Here is a 22981-nt window from a genome sequence, read left to right as displayed (position 1 = left end):
CTTTATATAGCGATTGGCATCTAACTTTCATAGTTACCATGACGACCGACCGAACTCAGTTCATCTTTCAATCACCCACGTGGCTATAACCAATGAGGAGATAGCACGTGGGTATCTGCTTCTATAAACCAATGAGGAGATGGGAGAGGCAGGACTTGTTCAAGCATCACAAATAGAACTCACTTCTATTTTAGCGCTTGGCAATGCAGACGCTCATTGGCGCGCGAGCAGTGTGGGTGCAATAATTGACTAACGTGTATTTTTAAAGTGATTTTGCAACGCTCACACACGTGACGCGAGCGGTATAGTCAGCATGTTAGGTTCTAATTATCAGAGTAAGAACTCGACGGTCACTATGAAAGCTTAAACCAAGTTTATTTTTCCCAAAAGATCAAACAGCTGAACAGACAAAAACATGTTTACTAGAGAGCTGGTATTTGTACCCCCCCTTTGGGTGGAGTCTCCTCCTTCTCGCTAAACATGGTATCTTTATTGCTAGGCAGGAAACTAAGTGATACGGGCAATAAACTTTTCTTTTTCCCTTAACGTGACCTAACCTTGACCCCCTTCATCACTAATCCACAGCTCTCTCTCCTTATCAATGCCTGCCATATGTGAACGCTATCCCTACACTCAGTACATTCCAAGCTTAATTGCACCCACCATATACCTTCCCCCTACAGATAACCATTAAGCTCTGGTGTAGCCCCTCGGCTATGGCACCCATCAGGTCTCTATTATAACTAATGATTAATAACATTTCAAGTTCAGAAATCCAAACCCATCAATAGTGAACTACTCCTTTAACTCTATTGACCTGGCTTGAATCTATATAAGCAGGGCAAGCCGATCATGAGATTTCTTCCACTCCAATTTCTCTCCATGCAAAACAGATTTGGGATCAAATGTCTCTGTCTTCACCCTGTACATGAGAAGCTGGAAAGCATTTGATCTGTGTAAGCATGAGATAATTGGAGTTTATTTTCACCATGCTTCTTTCACCAGCCCCAGTGATCAAGTGTATCCTTCAGGGGAGAAAGAGAGGTAGAGAATTGGCCCTCAGCTCCCATAGGGCTGCTAGCGGTGGAGCGGCTGAACGCTTCTTTTAATGTCTTCCCTGGGCAGACAGGCCACTTTCTCACATGGCCACCTTCTCATGACTGATGGCTCAGCAGAGTAGAGTCCTCTGTCCCATCACAACATGGATGTGGGGGTTTCCTGTCTGCCTTGGCTTTCCCTCAAAACAATGCCAGTCCTCTGGGAGTTACTACTAATATAGCCTTAAAGGGATAGTTCTGGATTTTGGCAATGAAGCCTTGTATATATTTCCCCAGAGTCAGATAAACTTGTGGAGAAGAGGTAGTTTCACAAGGAAATGCTAATTAGCATTAACGCAATGATTGAAAGTTTATAGGAACAGCTAGCATACTAGCACTTCGGCAGAGGCTTGTTTGCAATCATGGCTGGAAATCAAGGTCTAAAAATGGGGACACTTATAAGATCCTATATTCACAATGGTAACAAATTTGAAATAGTTCAATGTCCCTGTTTGGTGTAGACTCGTGGCCAAAAGTTTTGAGAACGACGATTGCTGCTTCATTGTCTTTAGATATTTTTGTTAGATGTTACTATGGAATACTTAAGTATAATTACAAGCATTTCATAAGTGTCAAAGGCTTTTATTGACAATTACATGAAGTTGATGCAAAGAGTCAATATTTGCAGTGTTGACCCTTCTTTCTCAAGACCTCTGCAATCCGCCCTGGCATTCTGTCAATTAACTTCTGGGCCACATCCTGACTGATGGCAGACCATTCTCTTGCATTATCAATGCTTGGAGTTTGTCGGAATTTGTGGGTTTTGTTTGTCCACCCGCCTCTTGAGGAGACCACAAGTTCTCAATGGGATTAAGGTCTGGGGAGTTTCCTGGCCATGGACCCAAAATATCTATGTTTTTTTTCTTCTAGCCACTTAGTTTTGCCTCATGGCAAGGTGCTCCATCATGCTGGAAAAGGCATTGTTCGTCACCAAACTGTTCCTGGATGGTTGGGAGAAGTTGCTCTCGGAGGATGTGTTGGTACCATTCTTTATTCATGGCTGTGTTCTTAGGCAAATTTGTGCGTGAGCCCACTCCCTTGGCTGAGAAGCAACCCCACACATGAACCAATCCCTGTACCTTTTGCAGAATATCAGTCTGTCCCTGATGTTTTTCCTGGAGAGAAGTGGCTTCTTTGCTACCCTTCTTGACACCAGGCCATCCTCCAAAAGTCTTCACCTCACTGTGCGTGCAGATGCACTCACACCTGCCTGCTGCCATTCCTGAGCAAGCTCTGTACTGCTGGTGCCCCGATCCCGTAGCTGAAGATGGTCTGGCGCTTGCTGGACTTTCTTGGGCGCCCTGAAGCCTTCTTCACAACAATTGAACAGCTCTCCCCTTGAAGTTCTTGATAATCCGTTAAATGGTTGATTTAGATGAAATCTTACTGTGCAATCTTATTCTTGCCTGTGAAGCCCTTTTTGTGCAAAGCAATGACGATGGCATGTGTTTCCTTGCAGGTAACCATAGTTGACAGAGGAAGAACAAAGGTTTCAAGCACCACCCTCCTTTTGAAGCTTCCAGTCTGTTATTCGAACTAAATCAGCATGACAGAGTGATCTCCAGCCTTGTCCTCGTCAACACTCACACCTGTGTTAACGAGAAAATCACAGACATGTCAGCTGGTCCTTTTGTGGCGGGGCTGAAATGCAGTGGAAATGTTTTTTGGGGAGTCAGTTCATTTGCATTGCAAAGAGGGACTTTGCAATTATTTGCAATTCATCTGATCACTCTTTATAACATTATGAGTATAAGCAAATTGCCATCATACAAACTGAGGCAGCAGACTTTGTGAAAATGTATACTTGTGTCATTCTCAAAACTTTTGGCCATGACTGTATATGATGATTTAACTGTCAATCTCTGCCAAATGGATGACTATGAGAAACAAAAATAATTGCAATTTAAAAACAGATTTTAAACCAATACTATTTATAACATAGGCAAAACACTATACATGAAGCCATTACCGTTCATTATACCTTGTTGCCCGTCTACAGCGGCTATACCATGCATATAAACTGAGAAGGGTGTAATTGCGGACTGCATTCCTGCATGTGGACAATTTATACTTATATTGGTCAATTTTTAAGCTAGGGCCTCCGGTACACAGATGGGAGACGGGGGCACTCCAGTACAATAGGTGGTGGAAATGCACCATAACGTTGGATGCCAACTGCCGATAAACCCCGCAGAAGAAGATGAAGAGGCGGGGGTGTCAACGGTAGCTAGCTGGCTAGGATACTGGAAGACAGTGTCTTTCCACCTGTTGGGCACTGCTTTCCCCCATAATTCTATTAAAGACGGCGAGAACAGGTGTTCGGCAGGCTGGAGCAAAAGACACTATGTTAGCTAGCTATCTAGAACTCCGTTACACAGCAGGCGGGATAGGTAGCTATCTAGGACCGTGTCCTCCTCCCCGAAAAACTCTGATAATACTTTTATTTCCATTTTGACACACATTTGAACCACATAGACAATTAGGGGAAATCCAGAATATCAAAAGTGTCACACAAGCATGAAGATGGCATACTCGAGGGGTGGGGGGTTCATGCAGGAACCAATGGGATGCTTGGGGGCATTCCGAATTGTGTGCCACAATCCCACACTATTGTATAAACATTTTTTTATCTTTCTCCGTTCATTGCTCTGCATGATGAACTGCCATGCCCGGCTGTGCGCAACATATCGGGCTACATCTATGTATCGGTGTTGCAGTGTTGACGATGAGCTGACAGGGTTAACCTGCTGCCTTGTAGCTTCTGACATAACTGGTGCAATGAATTCAGATTATTGGGAGATCAACCGAACTCTTTCATTTCCCAACCCATTTAATTGGCAATAAATTAATAAAACCAAAAGCTTACCTTGACTTTGAAGATTTCTAGTGTTGGATAAGCCAAAGTCAGCTAGCTAACATAAAATCCCTCTCTGTGTGTGCCGGGTGTTTGAGTAGGCTAAACTAAACTACTTAAATAAATAAATAAATACAACCAAATATAGCTCTCTAGCTCTTTCGCTTCTCCTTAATTTGGAAGAAATGTTTTTGCTCAAAACTGTTAAACTACTGTCTTTCTTTGAGTCAACTACTCACCACATTTTATGCACTGCATTGCTTGCTAGCTGTAGCTTATGCTTTCAGTACTAGATTCATTCTCTGATCCTTTGATGGAGTGGACAACTTGTCAGTTCATGCTGCAAGAGCTCTGATAGGTTGGAGGATGTTCTCTGGAAGTTGTCATAAATACTGTGTAAGTTTATGGAAGGGGTGAGAACCAAGAGCATCCTATTTTTGTATTGAAGGTAATGTACCCAGGGGAGGACAGAAGCTAGCTGTCCTCCGTGCTATAGACCATTGCAAAACAGTGTGTTTTAATAAATTATTTGGTGACGTGAATATATTTGGTGTCGTTTAATTTCAAAATAACTTTTTAAATGTTCCAATATTTTTATGAAATTCTCTGAGGAGGATGGCCCTACACTTCATCCTCTGAGGAGCCTCCACTGAAAGGAACCATAGGCCAACCATGTGGCTAAATTAACTTGGCTAGAGAGAGGCTAGAGCAAGTTTTAGGCTAACCTAGGCTGTATGCTATAATTGCACTTTGCCCTATTTGTAGGCTATTGTAGGCTTCTAGTTGGGCTAATAATGGACACAAATTAATAACTGAAATGTTTTACAGCAGACATATTCGCCTTCATGACACGTGGGAGGATACAGCTAAATAGTGACAAATTAACTTGATGAGATCCATACTTTGAGTGTTCCATTTTGCTACACTAACATTGACTATGTTGAATTTTGGGGGGGACGGACGCACGCATACCTAGGGCTTTTCACTTTCACAACAACCCCAATGGCTGTTGTGAACGTGCAAAAAAAACGTATGTAGTGCTGTCCTTGAGCTGTTCTTGTCTATTAATGTTCTGTATTATGTCATGTTTCATGTTTTGTATGGACCACAGGAAGAGTAGCTGCTGCTTTTGTGCCAGCTACTGGGAATCCTAATAAAAACACCAAATTACCAATACCAAAGCTATGGATGTCATTCCAAAGCAATTTACTTTGACCGCGCAAAGCAGAAACACATTTCACTGGGAACACATTCATTTGAAAAGAACTGGATCAAAAATAAGTAGGCTACTAATGTTCTCATTACGGCAAGATCACACACCCCCTCTGACAAAACAGTTTCACAATGTTACAATAGCCACGCAAATTGCCTTGCCAAGTGATTAACCCTCTTTTCACATGGCTACAATACGAGGCTAAACTGTGGTAGCAAAGTGTTGCCTCGCATTCCAGATTATGTCTGACTGCACAGACTGACCTTGCTGCTGAATGGGAAAATAGTAATGAATGGACACCATTCGTATAGGCTTTACTGCTCGAGTTGACAAGAGGACAGCAGAACTCACATTGCCGCAGACGAATAAAGTAGGTGTCTTTTCCATGGCAGTCCCGGGCCGATACAAGTGTCAAATCCAACCAGTTTCCCTGTCTACCGGTGGTAGTCGTACGTATGTCCTGGTCAGGAATTTAACGAACAACGCAGTTTAGAATTTATCAGACGGGAAACGTTAACCAACGTTAACCAACTTAAGCACGCTGCGTTGAGCGGACTATTTCAGAAACGGCGTAAATGAGCTCTGGTATACTCTGGTTTCCCACTATGGACATTTTAGCACCGTTCTCGTTCCGCTGCTACGACCGGGAAACGTAAAACAGCAATACTACATAGGCCCCTCTCCTTTACAGTATGGGTGCGTGCAGTGTGCAGCCAAGAGAGTTTTATCAAAATGTCTACTGCTCTCTACAGGAACAATGTCAAAGCTGCAGTTCAACACTATAGCTCTAGCACAACCCTATAGATCAGCGTTTCCCAAACTAGGTTTTGTTTTTTGCCCTAGCACTACACAGCTGATTAAAATAATCCAAGTTTGGTGATGAGTTGGTTATTTTAATTAGCTGTGTAGCGCTTGGGGAAAAACGAAATGTGCTCCCAGGACAGAGTTTGTGAAACCCTACTATAGAGCACAAATGCTTGTTGAAATATGTACAGTGACACTAAATGTTTTATTTTTAAAGGTCCAATGCAGCCGTTTTTATCTCAATATCAAATAATTTCTCGGTAACAATTAAGTACATTACTGTAAAAAATATATATATTAAACTGGTCAACAAGAAACAAACATAACTTCTTAGCAGAGAGCAATTTTTCAAGCAAGACTTTTGCTAGGAGTGGGGAGGAGAAAACGGAAAGTTAGTTGTTATTGGCTGAGAGATTTGGATCTCTCTTTCTTATTGGTGTATTAACTAATTAATTGCCTGGCGATATCACCAGGGTGTGCCAAAACACCATCCCACCAAAACAGACTGCAATTTCAGGTGGTCTTTTCAAACAGCTCTTACGCTAAAAGGGTATTATCATAATTTTCACAATTGTGGAAATATATATAAAACACAGGAAATCAAGTTTTTCCATTGCCTTTAAATAAACAATAGTATGACAGGGTAGGAAACAAAAAGTTGGTCAGTGTTTCCAAAGGGACCTTTATTAGTGGGGAAGATTTCAAATGGTATAAAATCATGCCCTTACAGTGTACACCTGTCCAGATGAGTGCTTTGTCCCTAAAGGTCATGTGTAGGCTAAACTGTGCTGTGAACGTTTGTGGTGTGGCCCACTGTTTGTTTATTTGTGTCAGTAGTTTGTTAAAATATGACAATATCCAAATGTTTGTTTAATCTCAAGTTACGGATCCTGTAGTCGCCTCTTCACTGTTAACGTTGAGAGACTGGTGTTTTGCGGGTACTATTCAATGAAGCTGCCATTTGAGGACTTGTGAGGCGTCTGTTTCTCAAACTAGACACTAATGTACTTGTCCTCTTGCTCATTTGTGCACCGGGGCCTCCCACTCCTCTTTCTATTCTGGTTAGAGACTATTTTCGCTGTTCTATGAAGGGAGTTGTACACAGCGTTGTACCAGATCTTCAGTTTCTTGGCAATTTCTCATATGGAATAGCCTTAATTTCTCAGAACAAGAATAGACTGACGAGTTTCAGAAGAAAGTTATTTGTTTCTGGCCATTTTGAGCCTGTATTCAAACCCACAAACGTTGATGATTCTATCCAATTTATTATGTGACTTGGTAAGAAGAAGAAAATACTACTGAACTTATTTAGGTTTGCCATAATAAAAGTGTTGAATACTTATTGACTCAAGCTTACATTTTTTTATTAATTTGTAATAATTTCCAAAAACATAATTTATTGCAATAATACATCTGTATGTTGACACACATGGTCAATTGACAGAACATAAAAAGAGCCTTTGACAACAAGTACTGTTCACATGTAATAAATAAAGTAATACATTAACAAATGCATCACAACAAAAGACTGGTCAAATTTGGATTAAATTACACACACATACTGTACTTACGCACAGACACAAACACACTCACTCTTACAGGCACACACAGAAGCAATGCTTATTCATCTTATTCATCCACAATCTTCAAGTTTGTTTTGAGATGAACAACGATACTGATATATATTACTCAATTAAAGTCAATAGAATGATTTGAAATAATTCATGATATACTGTATTTAATATATACTATGTACAGAAAATAAATAATATAAGGGTGGAGGGAAATACAGAAATACAGTTACACCCGAAACGACACTTCTCACTTCCACTACACTGTATACTGTATGTTATCTGAATATTCAAAATATTTTGATGACTTGCGCTTCATATGAATCTATGTGTATATATAATACATATATCATGTTTTCAAGACTGATATATCTACTGGTCTCAATAAATATAGATAGCAAGAGATACACAGTACTGTAAATACAGAATGCTAAAACATACTTGGCTAAATATACGCACAATACACAAGACAGCACTTTGCAATCCATATTGCGTTTCATACAGATAACATATTGGAACAGTGCTATTTTCAATAGGTTTCTGTAATGTGATATGTCGATAGTGTCAGGTGGATGGATGATGACGACAGTTGCCGTTGAAACATGCGTGGGTGAGGGGACGACTTCTTCTCCCTCTCGGATTGGTTGGATGAGAATGGATGACGAACAGAGGACGTCCTTCTCTCCTCCTTTTGCCTCTTGGTCAGACGCTCCTCCAGCTCTAGTCGAACTTGTAGCTGCGGTCATTGCGGTCGGTGTGTTCTCTGGAAAGACAGACGTGTGGAGAGATGAGAATAAGACTGATTTAGACTCCTTTAGGTGACAATGATTTACCTGTGTCCCCAACCTTAAACACCTGACGTATCATAAACCATATCCTTCTGTACTACAGCATGTACTCACACAACAACAAAAAAGACAAAGTAATGTTGAACAGGATATGCTATAAAACAAGAAGAGAACCATAATGGTGAACTATATCTTTTAACAGTAATTTTAGCACTTTAATTACCTTTCTAATATACATTAATTGCGTAGAATGTCTTTTCAAAAGGAAAGCAAAGACTTCTTCATCTTGTCGGCTAGCTTTCATTAAATCTTGCAAAAATTCTTCAGAACAATTTGTAAAAACACAACAACAGCAATCTAGGACAGGGGAGCACAACTCAGGCCCTAGGGTTCTGCAGTCTTGCTGCTTTAGTTTTTCCCTGGTACTTGATGTCACAGATTCCCAGGGAGAAGTCGGTCTGTAGTTCAAAGGGCTTGAGGACTGAGGCTATGCACCCCTGATATGGAATAAGTGGTGTCCATTGTCAGAGACTATCACAGCAGGGTCATATCAGCCACTAAATCTGGACAATATGTCATGGCAGGTCATGACATAGGGAGAGAATGATCATAAGGTTGTCTTATGTAATGTTTTTATTACATCGACATGATTGAGGCATAGGAGTGGCAGGTATGTCATGCATATAAATCTTCAGAAACAACCTCATAACTCATTCATTATAATGACATAAAACATGTTATAAAATGTCTTCACAGCTGATGTCAGTTTACCTAAACAATAGCTTCTTTAATGACAAGTGTTAAATCAGTTTCCATAAGCTGATATATTTGACCGCAACTGTATATGCTTGATATGTCAATTGTTTGATAATGTGATCATTGACATGTAGAATTTGGTTGCTCATAGCACAAGTTTGTCCGAGGTTATTCCTCGTAAATGGGTATGTAAATAGATACAGGAATGATATCAGAAGTGCCAGCAGGGCCTTATAGAGTTCTAAAACATTGGTATCCTTGTAATAAAGCTGAATGAGGGAAGCTATTCCCTAAAGCTAGAGGAGGTAGCTAGGGAAGCTAGTTAAATGTCTGGGTAGCTAGCCTCATAGCTAGCCTCGTAGCTTCTACTGATGGCCTTACCCTCAGCGACAGCTTAAATTCGGATGTGCTTGGCGTCATCCAACCTGGTGATGACAAAATGAGATCACACCGGTCAACGACTGATACCTTGCATTGGCAACCAGTGGGCAAGTAAAGTCACTTTACTTGCCCACTGGTTGCCAATGCAAGGTATCAGTCGTTGACCGGTATGACAACTTTATTCATAGCCCTCTTCAAGAACATGAACAAGCATGATACAGTTTTTCATGTTCATAGGATCCCATTTGTGTCAGTCAAATAAGTAATACTGATGTCCTAGTACTACTACTGTACTAATTATACTACTAGTAATATAGTAAATTGTGTTTTTTTTTTACTTTAGCCTTAGATATGTGCCTGTTATTATGTATCCTTGTTGTAAAATTCACAGAGATAGAAATGGAGTAATGGATATGCAGAAGTGGAAGGCAGGGTTATAAAGTCAAAGCAAGGAAGTGATTGGGTGGCTGTGATTGAGTCGCATGCAGGCAGGGTGAAGGATGATTGCGTGGGTGGGGGAGGGGTTGGGGAGTACTTACGCCCCCTCGTCTCTAAGAAGCTGCAGGAACTTAGTGACTCTGTACTCCACATCCATCTGGAGGAAGGAAGCAGGAAACCAAAGATGAACACCAGTGGTTTACAGAAGAAGAAAAAGAAGAAGACACACATTGGACAGTGCAAATATGTGGCATTATGCAGGCTCTACCGTATAAAACCGTTTGCACCACTTCTTGAGGCATGAGACCTTTCTAGCGACCATAGCTACTGGATGACGCTTGTGGTCGACTGTTCTGCAGCTGAACGATGATGAGGAGGAGGAGTGCTGATTGCCACTGACCTGCAGAGACATTTCGATTAGCATCAGGAGCTTCTTGATGCCAATCCAGACCCTCTTTCCCTTGACGTGCTGGCCGATGGTGACCCGCTCTGCGTCCGTGAAGCTTCCCAGTAGCTACAAAGGATACAATGACAATGAGTAAACAAATGGCACACAAGCAAGACAGTAAGTAGCATTAGCTACTAAAATACTTAATCAATATTTATATTGTGTGTGTGTGTGTGTGTGTGTGTGTGTGTGTGTGTGTGTGTGTGTGTGTGTGTGTGTGTGTGTGTGTGTGTGTGTGTGTGTGTGTGTGTGTGTGTGTTCACTTGTTTGTTTGTGTGTGAGTGTGTGTGCATACCTCGAGGGCTTCCACCAGGTGTTCTCCAGTAGAGATGTTGGGGACGTGGATAGTGGTACTGAAGGCGTCCAGCATCTCCATCTCCTGCAGCACCTCCTTACGGCTGGTGGTTCCAATGATCAACAACTTACGGCCCTGTAGGCAGAGTAAAGCACAGACAGAGTTACACACACGTACATGCACATGCACACACTTATATGCATAGACACACAGACTGGTGTAAATAAACACATTAATATAACTCAACACCTGCATTAAGTAATGCAACCATACCAGTGTTGAACTGAACAGCGAACACTCACTTTAGGAGGAGTCTTCTTCAGCAGCACCAGCAGGGCCTGGAGAACCATGTTGGAGAAGCGAGGTCCAATGGGAACGTAGTCTAAAGTAGTGAAGCACAAAGAAATCAGAACAGTACTTCAGACAGGACCCACTAGTGTTGCTGCTGATTCTTTCAGGATTGAAGACTGGGTCTTGGCTTTAGATGCAGTGTTTTGTTTATCTGCAGCATCATTAGAAAGTTTAGAAGAGATACGAGTTTGTTGCTCCACTAGAGATGGAATTAGGAGGTCCACTAGACTAAAAGGAGAATGAGGTTTCAGAGGAATGAGGAGGTAGAGAATCACCTAGGAGACGCTCAATGTCATCCACCACCACACAGCTCAGCTGAGACTTGTAGGCATCCTCGAAGATCTGAGGGAAGGAAGGCGGTGGATACAGAGTTAAATAACACAAAAAGACTGTATAATAATAAAATACAGTATGTATTGGCAATAATCTCTTTCTTCTGCTCTTAGTTGTTATCGATACATCAGATAGGAAAAGTGGGAGACTGATAAACTGGAGAGAAGTAGCTAGTAAAGAGAGAGGGGGACCCAGGGATCGAACCACCAACTCTATGGGGCAATGCGTGGTCCAAAGTCAGCAGTGCCACAACTAGTCTACCATTCGACCAGATTCTGACACAGTGGCCATCTCTTTCTATAAGCATGGTGCCAGCCTTACAAAGACATTAGGGTCAAAACACTTAATAAAACTGCAGGAGCATTCAACAGTATGCAGGTATCAATCTTTCTTTCATGGTGCACATCCACCTTCTTGATAGCCAGGCACTTGGAGTTTTCGGAGAAACCGATCATCTTGTCTGGGGAACAGATCTTGATGAAGGGGAACTCTGAGCTCTCCGAGATTTGGGCAGCCAGGGCCGTCTTTCCACTGTGAGGGGGTCCTAAAGAGGACAGATGGACAAATAAAGACTGTTAGAGAGAGAAGGGGGGGCTGTTTTTCAACTGTGTGTGTGCTTAAGTGTGTGAGCTCCACCTGCATGTGCCTACGCTCACTTGCATGTGTGTATGTGTGTTCGCTCACACGTGTGTGTGTATGTGTGTGTGGTCAGGCCTACCCTCCAGTAGCACGGCCACCAGTGGTGTGCGGTCGCTGTTCTTGGTCTGCTGCACGAGCAGCTCCCCGTCATCCAGCACACGGGTCACAGGGTCGCCCCACTTGATGATGCCGTTCATGATGTAGCTGGCGTAATCCTCCTGGTTGGAACCAAATGCCTGGGGGAGGAAGAGGGGAGGATGAGGATAAAGAGGAGGGGGAGTGGGCAGAACTTTTTAGGATTGGAATGATAGTCAATCTCAAATGACACCCTATTCACTTTGTCTACTGTCCTACGTCAAAACACACATAGTAGAGAGATACTTACTGGTTTAATGTCATTGTTCAGGGAGCCCATGAAGTCGCTTCTGGTGACCTGCAGCTTCTCGGCTCTCTCTGTGTCCACCTCCACTGTGGCCGTGGCCTGGAACCACAGAAATAAATATCAGTCTGATCTGACTGTGATATACAGTAGACTTAACAAAGGATAGAGTTATGGCAGAGATGAATAAAAGCCCCTAAAAGCACATTGCTAAGGGGTGGAGTCTAACCATGTCATGTGTGTTCAAAGCTGTCAATTGGATAGTCTAAGCCAGGTATTCCCAGACTGGGGTACGCGCAATGCCATCGGGGTTCACCAAATAACAATTTAATTCACTTCTTTTTTTAAATAAAAAAATAATTATATATATATATATATATATATATATATATATATATATATATATATACACATTTTTAAACAGTCTATTTATATTTTTCAACAGGGCTATACATTTGGTTGAGTTTTTTTCCTCGACTGAGTAGCCTCGTTTCACTGCCAAAAATAAAATTAAACAAATCAAATCAAATTTATTTATATAGCCCTTCGTACATCAGCTGATATCTCAAAGTGCTGTACAGAAACCCAGACTAAAACCCCAAACAGCAAGCAATGCAGGTGTAGAAGCATCTAGTGTCCAGCGAAATAACAACACAATATCAAATACAGGTAGCCTAATCAAATAATTAACATCCAATCACTTTAACCATTACTCTCTCACGGGAATTCCACACTGTAGTCAAACGCTTTGTTGTTCATTCCGTTTGGTCGAAATATGATAAATGATTTAAAAAATGTAAGGCCCGGGTCCATAGAGACACATACCAGCGCTACTGGTATTACTGCTACTACCAGCAGTACTATACCTGCACCTGTCGACAACACAAGTTGTTCTGCTTCCACGAGCACATACAATAGTGGCATCAGAAATTCTACATTTGTTGTTAGCCCAGCTAGCATGGAAACTGACAGTTGTGAATCTCATACAGCCGAAGAGTTACTGCCCCCTTACCCGGGAAAGCACCAAACAACAGACAGGGACGTTGGACCATCGAAGAGGTGCAAATATGAACTACATTGATTTGGGGTTCACTTATATTGGGAGTAGTGCCTTTCCTCACCCACAGTGTGTTGTTATATGTGCAAAAGTACTATCTCGCAACTCGATGAAACCTTCACTCTTGCGCAGACATTTAGAAACAAAACATGCCATTTTGAATAATAAGCCACAGGAGGTTCTTGAGCGAGAATTAAGATGACTTTCTAGTAGTAAGACATGTATAATAGCAACAGATACCATTAATAAGAAGGGGCAAGAAGCGTCTTATATGGTGAACTACCGAGTGGCTAGGACAGGCAAACCACATGCTACTTCATTCTTCCTGCTGCTGCGGATATGACTAGGACATCGCTGGAGAAAAGGCCAAAAAGCAATACAGACAATGCCTTCATCAAACAACACTGTTTCACAACGCATCAGTGACATGGCAGGAGATGTTTTGAAACAATTACTGCTTCGCATACAAGCCAGTGAATTCTATGCGTTACATCTGGATGAGTCAGACAGACTTGGCGTGCCTGCCACAGCTCCTGGTATATGGGAGACATAGTGGAGTGGTAACGAGTGTGCAAGCAGTTGCTTCCGATGCCAATTGGGTACACTGCAGCATACACCGAGAGGCTCTTGCTGCCAAGGGAATGCCTGATAGCTTGAAAAACGTTTTGGACACTACAGTGAAAATGGTTAACTTTATTAAAGCAAGGCCCCTGAACTCTTGTGTATTTTTCATTGAGAGACAAGCTTAAAGTTTTCCTTGCTGACCATAATTTTCACTTTTCTGACCGCTTGCATGATGACAAGATTGTCACACGACTGGCCTATCTGAGTGATGTTTTTTCTCTCCTGAATGATCTGAATCTAGGATTACAGGGAATTTCTGCAACTATATTCAATGTGTTTGGACAAAATTGAGGCTGTGATTAAGACGTTAGAGCTCTTCTCTGTCTGCATTAACAAGGACAACACACAGGTCTTTCCATCATTGTACAATTTTTTGTGTGCAAAGCTTATGGACAATGTCAAATGTGATATAGCGAAGCACCTGAGTGAGTTGGGTATGCAATTACGCAGGTACTTTCCCGAAACGGATGACACAAACAACTGGATTCACTATCCCTTTCATGCCCTGCCTCCAGTCCACTAACCGATATCTGAACAAGAGAGCCTCATCGAAATTGCAACAAGCGGTTCTGTGAAAATTTAATTTAATCAGAAGCCACTGCCAGATTTCTGGATTGGGCTGTGCTTAGAGTGTCATGCCTGGGAAAATCGTACCCTGTTAAGACACTGATGCCATTTGCAACCACGTACCTATGTGAGAGTAGATTCTCAGGCCTCACTAGCATGAAAACTAAATACAGGCACAGACTGTGTGTGGAAAATTATTTACGACTGAGTGTTTCCAATACAACCCAACATTGCAGTTATGTGCATCCTTTCAAGCACACCCTTCTCATTAACCTGTGGATATTCCCAATTTTCGATGAACAAATAAGATTTAAGATGGTTAAATAAAAGAGAAAAATTATTGATTATTATTAATTGTGCCCTGGTCCTATAAGAGCTCTTTGTCACTTCCCACGAGCCGGGTTGTGACAAAAACTCACAATCATTCTTATGTTTAATAAATGTGTAGTATGTGTGTAGCAGGCTTAGAATGACGGCAAAAAACAACATTTGATAGTGCGCTGACCCTGGTGCTAGAGGGGGTACACAGCTGGAGGTTGAATGTTTGAAGGGGTACGGGACTATAAAAAGTTTGGGAACCACTGGTCTAAGCGTATTATGGATGTTCATGTTTGTTGATTGGTTGGACTCTAACCTTAATGTGGCGGTTCATGGCTGTTGATTGGGCAGCTCTGACCAGTCCCTCCAGTTCAGCACCACTGTAGTTCTTGGTTCCGGCAGCCAGCTCCTTCACGTCCACATCAGGAGCCAGCAGGCCGAAGTCACGCATTTTATTAGTGTGAATGTTGAGAATCTGAACACGCCCCTTCTCATCCGGAAGACCTGAGAAGGAGGGAAGGAGGAATGAAAGTGGTAAAGATGCATTCAGGGAGGTAGAGAGGTCACTACAATAATACAAAAAAGGGTGGTGGAACATACGAAAAGGAACAACCCAGGAAATAAAGGAGAAGGCACAGAGAGATGCTCCCGAGTGGCGGAGTGGTCTAAGACACTGCATCTCAGTGCAGGAGGCATCACTGCAGTACCTGGTTTGATTACCTGGCTGCATCACATCCGTCTGTGATTGGGAGTCCCGTAGGGTGGCACACAATTGGCCCAGCGTCGTCTGGGTTTGGCCGGGGTAGGCCATCATTGTAAATAAGAATCTGTTCTTAACTGACTTGCCTAGTTGAATAAAGGTTCGATTAAAAGTAATTACCGATCTCCATCTTGACCTCAAACCTGCCAGGCCTCATCAAAGCATCATCTATCAGGTCAGGCCTGTTGGTCATCCCTGTGGGAAAAAGAAATAGTGTAAGGTGGATATAAATATAAAGATGGAGTTACTAGTTAAACCAGAGTCATGTATTCATCTCTGGTGCTATGTGAGGCTTAATGTAAGATTGGTATCTATACCTCAAATTACATCTATAAAAACTGACACCTGTTCAGCAAAGTTCAACAACTATAACAGGTATTATATTATAGGACAGCGTACCACTACCTACAGTACCTGTGACCAGTATGTTATACAACATAGTGCCCTCAAAGCTCATCGATAAGCTAAGGACCCTGGGAAAAAACTCCTCCCTCTGCAACTGGATCCTGGACTTCCTGGCGGGCAGCCCCCAGGTGGTAAGTGTAGGTAACAACACATCTGCCCCACACTGATCCTCAACACAGGGGCCCCTCGGGGGTGCGTGCTCAGTCCCCTCCTGTACTCCCTGTTCACTCATGACTGCACGGCCAGGCACGACTCCAACACCATCATTAAGCTGATGACACATCAGTGGTAGGCCTCATCACCGACAACGACGAGACAGCCTATATGGAGGAGGTCAGAGACCTGGCCATGTGGTGCCAGGACAACAACCTCTCCCTCAACGTGATCAAGACTAAGGAGATGATTGAGGACTACAGGAAAAAGAGGACAGAGCACGCCCCCATTCTCATCGACGGGGCTGTAGTGGAGCAGGTTGAGAACTTCATGTTCCTTGGTGTCCACATCACCAAGCACACCAAGACAGTTGTGAAGAGGGCACGACAAAATCTATTCCCCCTCAGGAGACTGAAAAGATTTGGCATGGGTCCTCAGATCCTCAATAGGTTCTACAGCTGAACCATCGAGAGCATGCTGACTGGTTGCATCACTATCTGGTATGGCAACTGCTCGGCCTGCGACAACAAGGCACGACAGAGGGTAGTGCGTACGGCCCAGTACATCACTGGGGCCAAGCTTTCTGCCATCCAGGACCTCTATACCAGGCGGTGTCAGAGGAAGGCCCTAACAATTCTCAAAGACTCCAGCCACCCTAGTCAAAGACTGTTCTCTCTGCTACCACATGGCAAGTAGTACCGAAGCACCAAGTCTAAATCCAAGAGGCTTCTTAACAGCTTCTACCCCCAAGCCATAAGACTCCTGGATATCTAATCAAAAGGCCACCCCTTTGCATTACCCCCCTTTTATTCTGCTGCTACTCTCTGTTGTTATTATCTATGCATAGTCACTTTAATAACTCTACCTACATGTACTGTACATTTTACCTCAACTAACCGGTGCCCCCGCACATTGTACCGGTATCCCCCTGTATATAGTCTTGCTATTGTTATTTTACTGCTGCTCTTTAATTACTTGTTACTTTTATTTCTTATTCATATTTTTTTTAACTGCATTGTTGGTTAGGGGCTCGTAAGTAAGCATTTCACTGTAAGGTCGACATCTGTTTTATTTGGCGCATGTGACTAATAAAATTTGATTTGATTTATAGAACAGCGTACCACTAACGATCTATGACCAGTATGTTATAGAAGAGTGTACTACTTACTACCTACTGTCACGCCCGGTGTGATTCTATGTTTTCGGCCGAGTGTGGTTCCCAGAGGCAGCTGTCTATCGTCTCTGATTGGGAATCATACTTAGGCAGCCTTTTTCCCCACCTAATATTGTGGGTAATTAATTATTTTCTCTGTGCGCCACGGTTGCGTCACAGTCGGTTTCTGTTTACCTGTTTTTTTTTGTGAAAGTTTCACTTTATTAAAAGATGTGGAATTACATGCATGCTGCGCCTTGGCTCATCTATGACAGGGAGTTTGAAGACAGTGAACGTGACACCTACCTATGACCAGGATGTTGTTGAGCTGCTCTACTCCGTCTATCTTGGACAGCAGCTGGTTGACCACCGTGTCGTGGACTCCTGTACTGCCTTGCCCAGTACCTCTCTGCTTACAGATGGCATCCAGCTCATCAAAGATGATTATATGCAGACCACTGTTAGCACCCAGCTAGGATGACAGAAGAGAGGGGAGAGTAGGCAGAGTGGATGACGAGAAAGAGAAAGAGAAAGAGACTGTCAGTCATGCATGGACGTATAACATTTGTTTGTGATTTTCTCATTGTGGATGGACAAGGATTCGCTAGAGCGCGATGGGACAAGGCCATCCTGGCCGACCAAACCCTCCCATAACCCAGACGACACTGGGTCAATTGTGTGTCGCCCTCATGGGTCTCCCGGGCCATAGCCGGCTATCGAACCCCGGGCTGTAGTGACGCCTCAAACACTGCAATGCAGTGCCTTAGAACGCTGCACCACTCAGGAGGCAGTGGATGGATATTTTAGTTTGATTAATAACTTGTGGTCATCAAAAAAAGATGGCGGCTGGCCACTCACCCTCTTCTGCTCCTCTTCTGCATCTGCGAAGAGCTTGCGGATGTTGGCCTCAGACTCTCCCACAAACTTGTTGAGGATCTCAGGGCCGTTGACGATCTTGGGTTCGCGGGAGTTGAGCATCTTGCCAATCTGCCTGGCCATCAGAGTCTTACCACAACCAGGAGGCCCGAAGAGAAGGATTCCCTTCACGTGCTTACAACCTGGGGCGCATTGGAACAATGACTGAGAAACGTTGGTCGATAGACAATCTCTGAATTTTTGAAAGCACAGCATGCTCCAGTTGTGTACACAGACAATTTAGTTTGTGACAAATTATCACTAGGAGGCACTGAGAGACGCCATGTTGCACATACATTTGTTCTGCCAATACCGCGGCTCGACCTTACTTTTTTGTGCCAGCACTGTAGGTAGTACTGCATGATCTAACTAAGACTATGGAGTGGGGAGCCTACCCATCTGTTCCACGATGTCAGGAGGGAAGACACGAGAGGCGAAGGCTCGGCGGAAGATGTCAGAGAACTCTTTGTCCAGACCACCAATGCCCATGCGCTCAAAGTTCCAGTCCGGGTTGATAATGGACTGGCGCTGTTCTTTGGTCTTTGCCTTGCCTAGTGGGCAAAGAGGAATTGAATACAACGTTATTTAAAATGCATTAAAAACATACTCAAATAGACATCACAATGAAAACTGTAACAATGGATAAAGAATGGTTATTTTCCCATGGTTGCAGGATTTGATCAATCTTGGTCAATTTGGTCTCAAAATGTATTTTGACAAATCAAATAAAAAATCTAATCAAAGTTTATTGCTCGCGTAAACAGATTTGCAGACATTATAACAGGTGCAGGTAAATGCTTGTGTTTATAGCTCCAACAGTGCAGTAATACCTAGCAATGTCAATGAAAAAAATAAATCAACAACACATTATTCCAAAAAATTAAGAAATTAAGAAATATCAGAACGAGCAATGTCAGCGGCAGGGACTCCAGATACTCAACTAGTCTATAGAAGGCCAATATTTATTCCTTCTGTCGTGGAAGAATCAGAATTTGTTGGTAACATATGTAAGATGTTTTATATTCATCAAATGTGTGTAAGTTACTTCTTATCAGAATGGTATTTTTGTATAATACTGTGGCGAGGTTGCAGTTATCTGTTCTATGTCAAGACTAAGTTGCATGGGCCACAGAGAGGGGAGAGGTCAAAGTGTCATCATGTGTAAACATATCTTTTCCTCCACAATGTCTGTGTACCAGTCAGTGTGTCTCTGTGAGTTTGTTCTTATCTCTGTGAATCCTGGATTGGTTGTATTTAGAATTGGTTCTATCTAAATGACAATTTGATATATATATATATATATCATAGGGTGGGGGTAATGTCTTGGTACCATTTTGTACCAAGGACGAGATAAGAGCTTTGTTTAGGAGACCAAACTGAACGAAAATGTATAGTCAACTCTGTCTGGCTTTGGGGATACTCCTCTTTGAAGTAAAGTCTTTCTTTGTGTAAGTTCCTAAGACCTGTGTTTTGTCATGTCATCTAGGAGGGGGTGGATCTTTGCTATAAAGGAACCCATGTTCCATTATGTTGGGGACTCTCAACTTTTCATTAGAGATACTGAACTGTTGAAAGTCAAAATGCTGTTGCAATGTGGAGGGGGCTCTCGGAGAATTCACTGAGAGACACTGAATTACCTGAGAGTCACAGGATTGTGATAGAGCTCATATAATTAAAGATGGACTTTGATAACTAACTCTGACTTGTGTGTGTGGTTTGCTCCCATGATTTGGTAAATAGAGGAAATTTCCACAACACTTCTTAATCAGAACAACAGTTTTCAGCTTTGCTAACATAATTGCAAAAGGGTTTTCTAATGATCAACTAGTCTTTTAAAATTATAATCTTGGAGTAGCTAACACAATGTGCCATTGGAACACAGGAGTGATTGTTGCTGATAATGGGCCTCTACGCCTATGTAGAAATCACCTACCAGCTACAATAGTCATTTACAACATTAACAATGTCTACACTGTATTTCTGATCAATTTGATGTCATTTCCATGGACCAAAAAAAATTGCTTTTATTTCAAAAACAAGGACATTTCTAAGTGACCTCAAACTTTTGAACGGTAGTGTATATATCTGAATAGAAAGAGTGTGTACAGCAGTAGTTATATAGGATGAGACATGACTACAATACAGTATATACATATAAAGTGGGTAAAACAGTATGTAAACATTATTAAAGTGACCAGTGTCCAATGACTATCTACTGTATGTGTATATAAGGCAGCCGTCTCTAAGGTGTAGAGTAGAATACCGGGTGGTAGTTGACTAGAACAGTGAGTAAAGGCTATTGGTGACTGTTAAACAGTCTGATGGCCTAGAGGTAGGAGTTGTTTCTCAGTCTCTCAGTCCCAGATTTGATGCACCTGTTGTCACTCCCTGGCCATAGAGAGGCTTTTTATTCTCTATTTTGGTTAGGCCAGGGTGTGACTAGGGTGGGCATTCTATGTTATTTTTTTAATGTTTTTGTATTTCTTTGTTTTTGTCCGTGTATGGTTCTCAATCAGGGACAGCTGTCTGTTGTTGTCTCTGATTGAGAACCATACTTAGGTAGCTCTTGCCCACATGGGTTTTGTGGGTAGTTGCTTTGTGTTTTGCACCTGACGGAGCTGTTTCGGTTGTTCTTTTTGTTACTTTGTATTTAGTGTTCAGTTCTATTTAATAAATGACGAACACGTACCACGCTACACTTTGGTCCTCACCTTCGGAAGGCCGTTACAGAATTACCCACCACAAGAAGACCAAGCAGCGTGCGTCAACCTGGAGGAGGAGTTGGACCGGGGAGGAAAGAATGGTAGAGGGCAAGACCCGGTCACTGAAGCCCGAGAGGCAACCCCTCTTGGGGGAGCACACGGGGAGTGTGGCGGAGTCAGGTTGGAGACCTGAGCCCACTCCCCGTGCTTACTGGGGCGAGCAGGTGACAGGTCAGGCCCCGTGCTATGGGGTGATGCGCATTGTGTCTCGGCCGATTATTCACAGGCCGGTGTGCTCGGTGCCAGCATCCCGCATTTGCCAGGTGGAAGCTGGCATCCAGTCAGAACGGGGGGGGGGGCAGCTATGCGGTCGAGACCGCGAGTGCGCCTCCACGGCCCTGTGTCTCTGGTGCTTCGGCCAAGGAAGAGGACGCCTGTATGTCTCCCCAGCCTGGTGAGTCCTGTGCCTGCTCCCAGAACCCAAGTCTCCCTCCTGTCCGGAGCTGCCAGAGCCGCCCGTCTGTCCGGAGCTGCCAGAGCCGCCCGTCTGTCCGGAGCTGCCAGAGTCTTCAGTCCGGGGCCCGCTCCAGAGGCACCACCTACAGTGCCTTGCGAAAGTATTCGGCCCCCTTGAACTTTGCGACCTTTTGCCACATTTCAGGCTTCAAACATAAAGATGAGGATCTTGATTACACACAGGTGGATTGTATTTATCATCATTAGTCATTTAGGTCAACATTGGATCATTCAGAGATCCTCACTGAACTTCTGGAGAGAGTTTGCTGCACTGAAAGTAAAGGGGCTGAATAATTTTGCACGCCCAATTTTTAAGTTTTTGATTTGTTAAAAAAGTTTGAAATATCCAATAAATGTCGTTCCACTTCATGATTGTGTCCCAATTGTTGTTGATTCTTCACAAAAAATACAGTTTTATATCTTTATGTTTGAAGCCTGAAATGTGCCAAAAGGTCGCAAAGTTCAAGGGGGCCGAATACTTTCGCAAGGCACTGTAAGTGGGCCAAGACGGGGTCCACTTCCCGCACCCACTGTTCCCAGGCCGTCATTGAAAATAAGAATATGTTCTTAACTGACTTGCCTGGTTAAATAAAGGTAAAATTAAAATTAAAAAAAATAAAGAAGGCCCACCCGGACCCTCAGGTTTTGCAGCCGGAGTCCACACCTTTGGGGGGGTACTGTCACGCCCTGGCCATAGAGAGGCTTTTTATTCTCTATTTTGGTTTGGTCAGGGTGTTATTTGGGTGGGCATTCTATGTTCTTTTTTCTATGTTTTTGTATTTCTTTGTTTTGGCCGAGTATGGTTCTCAATCAGGGACAGCTGTCTGTCATTGTCTCTGATTGAGAACCATACTTAGGTAGCATTTTCCCACCTGTGTTTTGTGGATAATTATTTTTCCGTGTGTGTTTGTGTGCACCTCGGTTGCGTCACGTTCTTTGCTGTTTACCTGTTTGTTTTTTGGTTGTTTCGGTTTCACTTTCATAAAAAAATGTGGAACTACATGCATGCTGCGCCTTGGTCGATTTATTACAGGGAGTTTGAGGATAGCGAGCGTGACACCTGTACTGTCTCCACCTTCTAGATGGTAGCGGGGTGAACAGGCCGTGGCTAGGGTGGCTGGCCTTCTTGTGACACTGGGTGCTGTAGACGTCCTGGAACGCAGGCAGTGTGCCCCGGGGCGATGCGTTTGGCGGACCACACCACCCTCTGGACAGTGCAATTGCCCTTCTAGACGGTGATACTGCCTGACAGGATGCTCTCAATGGTGCATCTGCAGAAAATCGTAAGGGAAAAGCTTAATTTCTTCAGCATCCTGAGGTTGAAGAGACACTGTTGCACCTTCATCACCACGATGTCTGTGTGAATGTACCTATTCAGGTTTCAGTGATGAGCATGCAGAGAAACTTAAAGCTTTTTACCCTATCCACTGCGACCCCGACGGTGTGGATGGGGCCGTGCTCTCT

At 43.1% G+C, this 22981-nt stretch overlaps 2 protein-coding genes across 6 annotated transcripts in view; both read right to left on the bottom strand.

The window, feature by feature from the left end:
• LOC118358974 (thyroid hormone receptor alpha-like) overlaps positions 1 to 6034 on the bottom strand; it is a 96533-nt gene extending 90499 nt beyond the window's left edge. For all 3 annotated transcript variants that reach the window (XM_052480279.1, XM_035737050.2, XM_035737051.2), the window contains exon 1: positions 5516 to 6034. The gene's annotated coding sequence lies outside the window, so the exon portion shown is untranslated. The remainder of the gene's footprint in view (positions 1 to 5515) is intronic.
• Positions 6035 to 7315: 1281 nt separating this feature from the next.
• Positions 7316 to 22981, bottom strand: part of LOC118358972 (vesicle-fusing ATPase-like) — a 37541-nt gene continuing 21875 nt past the window's right edge. For 2 of the 3 annotated variants that reach the window (XM_035737049.2, XM_035737047.2), the window contains 14 exons: positions 18695 to 18850; positions 18243 to 18442; positions 17691 to 17856; positions 15794 to 15868; positions 15230 to 15417; positions 12354 to 12449; positions 12048 to 12204; positions 11740 to 11873; positions 11272 to 11338; positions 10948 to 11027; positions 10646 to 10780; positions 10303 to 10416; positions 10004 to 10059; positions 7316 to 8302 (listed from right to left, as the gene is read on the bottom strand). In XM_035737049.2, the coding sequence (XP_035592942.1) occupies positions 8260 to 8302; positions 10004 to 10059; positions 10303 to 10416; positions 10646 to 10780; positions 10948 to 11027; positions 11272 to 11338; positions 11740 to 11873; positions 12048 to 12204; positions 12354 to 12449; positions 15230 to 15417; positions 15794 to 15868; positions 17691 to 17856; positions 18243 to 18442; positions 18695 to 18850 (1667 nt within the window). In that variant the 3' untranslated portion in view covers positions 7316 to 8259. Of the gene's footprint in view, positions 8303 to 9464; positions 9509 to 10003; positions 10060 to 10302; positions 10417 to 10645; positions 10781 to 10947; positions 11028 to 11271; positions 11339 to 11739; positions 11874 to 12047; positions 12205 to 12353; positions 12450 to 15229; positions 15418 to 15793; positions 15869 to 17690; positions 17857 to 18242; positions 18443 to 18694; positions 18851 to 22981 lie in introns of all 3 variants that reach the window. The other variant, XM_035737048.2, reaches the window with a different exon arrangement.

Source organism: Oncorhynchus keta, chromosome 26, assembly GCF_023373465.1.
Source record: "Oncorhynchus keta strain PuntledgeMale-10-30-2019 chromosome 26, Oket_V2, whole genome shotgun sequence".
NCBI classification, from domain to species: domain Eukaryota; kingdom Metazoa; phylum Chordata; class Actinopteri; order Salmoniformes; family Salmonidae; genus Oncorhynchus; species Oncorhynchus keta.
The sequence above is the reverse complement of the archived record's forward strand: the minus strand, read 5'-3'. Positions and strand labels throughout refer to the sequence as shown.